General features: G+C 34.2%; 1 protein-coding gene and 1 pseudogene across 2 annotated transcripts in view; one reads left to right on the plus strand and one right to left on the minus strand.

Annotated features, from left to right (window-relative positions):
• The window catches only part of LOC125279949, a 40,405-nt gene extending 36,704 nt beyond the window's left edge, over positions 1-3,701 (plus strand). Inside the window, exons 14-19 of one of the 2 annotated variants that reach the window (XM_048210182.1) lie at positions 76-174; positions 462-554; positions 1,061-1,156; positions 1,355-1,453; positions 3,297-3,325; positions 3,464-3,701. In XM_048210182.1, coding sequence (XP_048066139.1) covers positions 76-174; positions 462-554; positions 1,061-1,156; positions 1,355-1,453; positions 3,297-3,325; positions 3,464-3,592 — 545 coding nt within the window. In that variant the 3' untranslated portion in view covers positions 3,593-3,701. Of the gene's footprint in view, positions 1-75; positions 175-461; positions 555-1,060; positions 1,202-1,354; positions 1,454-3,296; positions 3,326-3,463 lie in introns of those variants that run through there. The other variant, XR_007187478.1, reaches the window with a different exon arrangement.
• Positions 3,702-3,845: 144 nt separating this feature from the next.
• Positions 3,846-5,289, minus strand: LOC125280016 (annotated as a pseudogene).
• Between the last annotated feature and the right edge of the window lie 711 nt (positions 5,290-6,000).

The raw sequence follows: 6,000 nt of genomic DNA on the forward strand, positions 1-6,000 counted from the left end.
ATTCAGTTTATCCTCTGATCTCTGATCAGCTCTATTTCTGTCATGAAATCATTCTCTCTCTCTCGTCTCTTTCAGGTTCACTTTCAGTCAGAAGAACAGTGATGATGATCTTCACATTAGTGATGAATGCAGTGATGATCGGTTTTTACATCATGACACTGGAGAAAACTACAGGTATGATCATATTTTAATAATGTTTGCAATTACAACACGTCATTGATCTATTAAATATTAGTTTATTTTACAAAGTGTTTTCATGATAAAGTTCATTGTTATTAAATGTCAGAGTCGTGACAGAGTTGATCACATGATCAGGATATATAATCTGATCTGTGTGTCGTTCATCTTCTCTCTCTCTCACTGTCTGATCTACAATCCTGTAATGAAAAAAAAAAAAAACCTTGGAAACTTTTTTATATATAAGAGAAGTGATTGTTTATTTGACTCTGATCAATCTACAGATCCTATCGGATGGGGCTGTGTGCTGGTGTTCCTGCAGATACTCTGGACAGTTATGAAGTTCACAGAGGGCTATTATTTCTATTTTGATCAAGGTACAGTATTGATCATCTTCTCTGTTTGATGTTTTTCTCCATCCGTTTGAATTCATGTACAGTTAAGTCCTCCAGTACTTCATGATTTTAAACACGCAGGACTAGAAATATTAACAGATTTGTGTGTTTAGAAGAGACACATAAAAAAACTGTCCCTTTGTTTTATTATTTTAGTTTTAATAGTTATAAATCTGATTTCTGATGCAAACAACTTAATGTGACGCTCATCACTTACATTGATTGATCTCATTAATTAACTGTAATTATCAGTTGAATTCATCATAGTTCAACACTGTAATAAAATATGAATAACTGATAAACACAATCTGTAGAAGAATGAAGGGCTGAAATCATTTATATCAAACAACACATTAATTACAAACAGTTAATAAGAAACTAAACACTTAAATCAAGCAATCAAAGACTCATAAATCATTTTAAATGTGTATATTTATGTTTTTCTGTGTATCTGATCTTCATATTAAACATTTAAACTTTCATTACAGGTTTTCATCGTTTTGTCCCGGTTTATGTGTTTGGATCAGCTGGTTTTATTTTACTGACCTCCACTGCACTAATAACTGAACTGATACTGAAAACAGGTAAATCAACACTTTGAGGACAATATTTCCAGAATAAAGTTCATGGTAAATATATATTTAAACATGTATTAATAAGAATCATTTTAATCTTGAGTGAAATACAGAAATATTTTGAAGCGTCTCACATTGAGGCAGAAATCATCATGATTATACAAATATAGACTGATTTAATTTCTCAAATATTCTCGTGTTTTTCAGTGAATGGTGATCGTACGGTTGGAGATCTGAGATTCATCGTCTTTCCAGTTGAATGTTTCTTTGCCGTATCTGTGCTGATTTCAGGATTATTTGCGTCCAGTGAGTGTAAACTGTTTCTCTTACAAACCATCAGATCATTTCCATCACATGAGCTGATCTTCATCTGTTTTCTTGTCTCATGTTTCATTTGTCTTTCTTCAGAACAAACACGATTCATTAAATAAATTATCAATCCTTTAGTTTCTGCTGTAGTTAAAGTGCCTGAAGTCTGATTCATTTACATATTTAACACAGATTGTGTCTCTGTTTGTGTTGATTTGCTGCTGTTTGATTGACAGTGACTGAGAGACTCAAACACACTCACTGTATCTGGTGTATCTGGACATGTTCATCTCAGACTCATAATAATCTAAGAATAAAACTCGCTCTTGAAACTGCGATGATTGACACCATGGTAACCATAGCAACGTTCTGGCATCTCGCATGTTTGGTATTCGCTCTTCTGAAATATTACAGCGACAAAAGACTTGTGATGTTCAGCATTTTTAACTAAATCACAGTCAACGGAGGCGTCGTGGAGCTGTGTTTCCATGTCCACTTATTATAAGCGTTTTTGGGCTTTTAGTGTAAGCGTGGCTCATAAAGCAGTTGAGTTTATGGAGTTATTAAAGTGAGCAGATGCGAGTCGTGACATTTTTGTCTTGTTTTCAGCATAACCCAGGTGAAAAAAAGTACATTTCTATAATATAGGGTACTTAAAGTGCTCTATTTTCGCACACTAATTTTGTACTTAATATACTAAAAATTCATCTTTAGTACTTCTTAAGATCATCTTAAGAACATCTAAGTGTATTCAACTGTGCTATTTTGAGACACCATGAATTTGAACTAAAATGTGCTTTTAATATACTATCTCTGTATTTAAGTTATGGTTACCACTTGTAGCACGCTATGGGTTCAAGTGTACTATAAGTAGTAACTAAATATATTTTTTAAATACAGAGATAGTATATTAAAAGCACATTTTAATTCATATTTCATGCTGTCTCAAAATAGCACAGTTGAGTACACTTAATGCCTTAAGATGATCTTAAGAAGTACTAAAGGAGAATTTTTAGTATATAAGTACAAAATTAGTGTGCAAAAATAGAGCACTTTAAGTACATTATTGAAATGTACTTTTTTTCACCTGGGTAAATCTTTTGGATTTATTTTGTTTTATTGTGGGCTTGTTCTTGTTCGCTGTTTCCGACCAAACTAATGAGTCGAGGCTCGTGCTGCTTTCCCTGTGATTCACTGCTCATACAGAAGAGAGACACATCTCCAATGCACCATAAAACACATCAACAACTAGTTGTTCAGTTCGGTTCTGTTCACACTGTATGCGGTTGTCACTACCTGCATTTTTCGGGAGTTAATTCAGTTGTTGAATGTGGTTTTCACTACTGTATTTTACTGAACTGTGTGTACAGAACAGGATTAGACACTAAAAGATGAACTGAAACTGAATTTAGCTGCAGTGTGTACGTGACCGTAGTGAAGATGAATTATGGTTATAGAGAAAACAGCGTTATTATATCACGACCTCTCAAACACTGAACAACACGAGATCATCACATGACCTGAGAGATGTGGAGCACATCTGTAATAAAAACATTATTCAGATCTTTGTGCTTGTCACCATCATTGTGTCATGTGTGTGAAGTGTTGATGTCTGTGTGTGTTGTAGTTCAATCTTTGTGTTTATTGCTCTCTGGTTCGTTCAGGTCATTGATTGGGATACAGTATATCAGGGATCTTTCCATGTCTGTGTTTTAGGCAGCCATTAAATTCAGTTTTTAACTTACTTTATGTGAATATTTATTCAATTTAATTGAGAATGATCAGATTCAAACAGATCCACTAATATCTTTTCTCTCTCTGTTTTTCTCTGACTTTACAGAGATCACAAACTGTCTGCAGTCTTGTCAGGTCAGTATCATTTATAAAACTGTGTTGATTTGAGATTTGCAACATCAGAAGACTTTAACTTCATACTACATGATTCTCCAAAAGTATGAGGATGTTTCATGGACACTGTTTAAATGACACGTCTTTCTCTAAACACAGAAGGCAGTGAGATCTAGACGACTCAAAAGATCGCAGCAGAAAACAGAAGAAACACACGAGTCAATACCGCTGAAGAAGACTGAAGATCAGGAGGAAACTCAGCCTGATTCAGTGCTGTCACAAACATGAGGAAATTATTATTCCTGATTTATCTCAAACTCATCAAGACATTAAGGCACAAATTTCTGCTTTGAAACCACATGGATTGTGAAAAGCACTAAAAAAATAACACTGGCGGTTTGATCAAAACTCATGAGCTCCAACATTGATCAAGCTGAGTTCAGTGTAATGACGTTATTCATTGTTAATATAATGTGTTTTCCTGGTTTTGTAAATAGCTGTAAATATATGCAGGATGTGATGAATTGTGTAACACATTTACTTTGTGTATATACGTGATGATTTATTTTTCAAACTGATTCTAGCTGTAAGCCGAGTTCAACAGTGTAAACAAATCAGAAACACTGAATATTTAATCTTCAGATGGCAGATCAGATCCTTCATTACGACATTATCTACATTATAAAAGCATTACGACACATATAATGTTATGTACATTCAGATAAATGCAGGATATTGAGAGAACAAAGACAAATAACATTATCATCATGTTTGCAGCACTGGAGTTGAAGAGTTCGTATTTCTACAATGTTTAAATTATTAAATATTTCTTGATTCTCTTATTAGCAGTGATCTTCAGTAAAGTTGAGTTGATCTGCTGATCTGGAGCTCAGATGTGGTTTCTTCAGTGTTTGTCTGATCAGAGAGCAGTTGTACAGTGTTCAGGCCAGTGTTTCCTCAGCTCTGTGTTCATGTAGTAATAGATCCATGTGATGAAGGGAAACACAGTGATTCCCACAGCAGTGCAGATCCTCACGGAGCCAACAGAACTCCTACAGGACATAAAGAGATATTAATGCTCATAATATATAGCTGAAAAACATTCATACTGAATCACAGCCTTCAGAACAACATTTCTGCATGTTAAAGTGTTTACCTTCCTGAATGTCTGCAGAGCAGCAGCCAGAAAACCGTCAGCAGGAGTCCACAACATTCCCTAAGAGCAAAGATTACACCGCTGAAATAAATCTGCTTTATTCCTCTAATGTGACTGAATCTGGGTTCAAAACTCTGAATTATTGTCACCTTCCTTCCTCTTGCTGGAAAATGTCTGTAATTCCCTCCTTATAAAGTTTCCAGCCCAGAATGAGCCCAAATGTAGAAGAGACAAGCACATGAAGATCAGCCGTTCTCCTCCATAATAATGACTCTGGAGAAATGATAATTAATATATTTATAACTATAAATTATAGCATATAATCTCTTATGGCAGTCCAAATGTGCTGTTTTGTGTGTGAATAATGCATGCACTAAGTCAGAAGTCATAGTTTTGTAATTTCTGATGTATTTCTACTTCACTCCACTAGATGGGAGCATCGCGTCTCAGTTTGATTCATGAAAAACTTCTTGACTTTCTTACCTGTTATTTGTTGTTTCTCATTTAATGTGAAAGTGAATCTCTACCATCCACAAAGCAGCATCTGGATCATTTATCTGAAGATAAACAAACAAATAAGCAGAAAATGATCTCTTAATGTATTTATATCCAGTGTATGTAAACCTGACAGTAACATTTACCTGCACTAAAGTCGCCAGCGAGAAAAACACTGACATGAATAAATTACAAACTCTCCAGATGATCTGAGAAAACGAGACTCTGATCTTGTTCTTCATTTGGACTCTTGTGCATTTATTCAAATGAGTTTATTAACATCTCTCTGCTCTAAACACACTGAACTTTATAACAGTACGGTTTTCCGGATATGACGACTGCAGGATGAAGCATCATGGGAAATGAAGTTAAGACACTGTTGCGCTCACAGGCCATTTGGATTTGCAGTGCAAACAATTATCAGCAAATAAACTACTAATACATGTTCCATATATGTTTTAATTAATTAAATAAATGATGTATTTAAGTATATTTGTTTATTTTTAAACCAGTAAAAAGCTGATTATCAAACTGGACACAGATAATGTAGTTACACACACTCTTAATCTAAATCATGATTCTGAGGAAGAGCTTTTGTTCAAGAATGATACATTTAATTTTCTATAAAGATAAAAACTTGTTATTTTGCACTATATTCCCTTGTATTATTTGCACACTTTGCAATATTCTTATTCTATTCTATTGTTCTTTTTTTATTTTTCTCTAAATGTTTAGGCCATACCGATAAAGCACATTTAATTCAAAGTGAATTGATCCTCAGAAACCAGACGCTGATTGATTCTCATATTCAACTGTTGTCTGTTAACATCTGTAACTTCTACCACATATTTATTGACTATTAAATACACTCGAGACTAACAATATATATTGTATTATAGTAGATGTAAAGATGAAACTATCATACACATGAAGTCTGTCAATATATTTTGTGCATTTATGATTGTAATAATACAATTATAATACACCCCCCACCCACCCACACACTGTCCCACCCAAAGTTAAGCCACTGAAAGCAGGCTAGAGC

This window comes from Megalobrama amblycephala, linkage group LG1 (assembly GCF_018812025.1).
Source record: "Megalobrama amblycephala isolate DHTTF-2021 linkage group LG1, ASM1881202v1, whole genome shotgun sequence".
Classification (NCBI taxonomy): Eukaryota; Metazoa; Chordata; class Actinopteri; order Cypriniformes; family Xenocyprididae; genus Megalobrama; species Megalobrama amblycephala.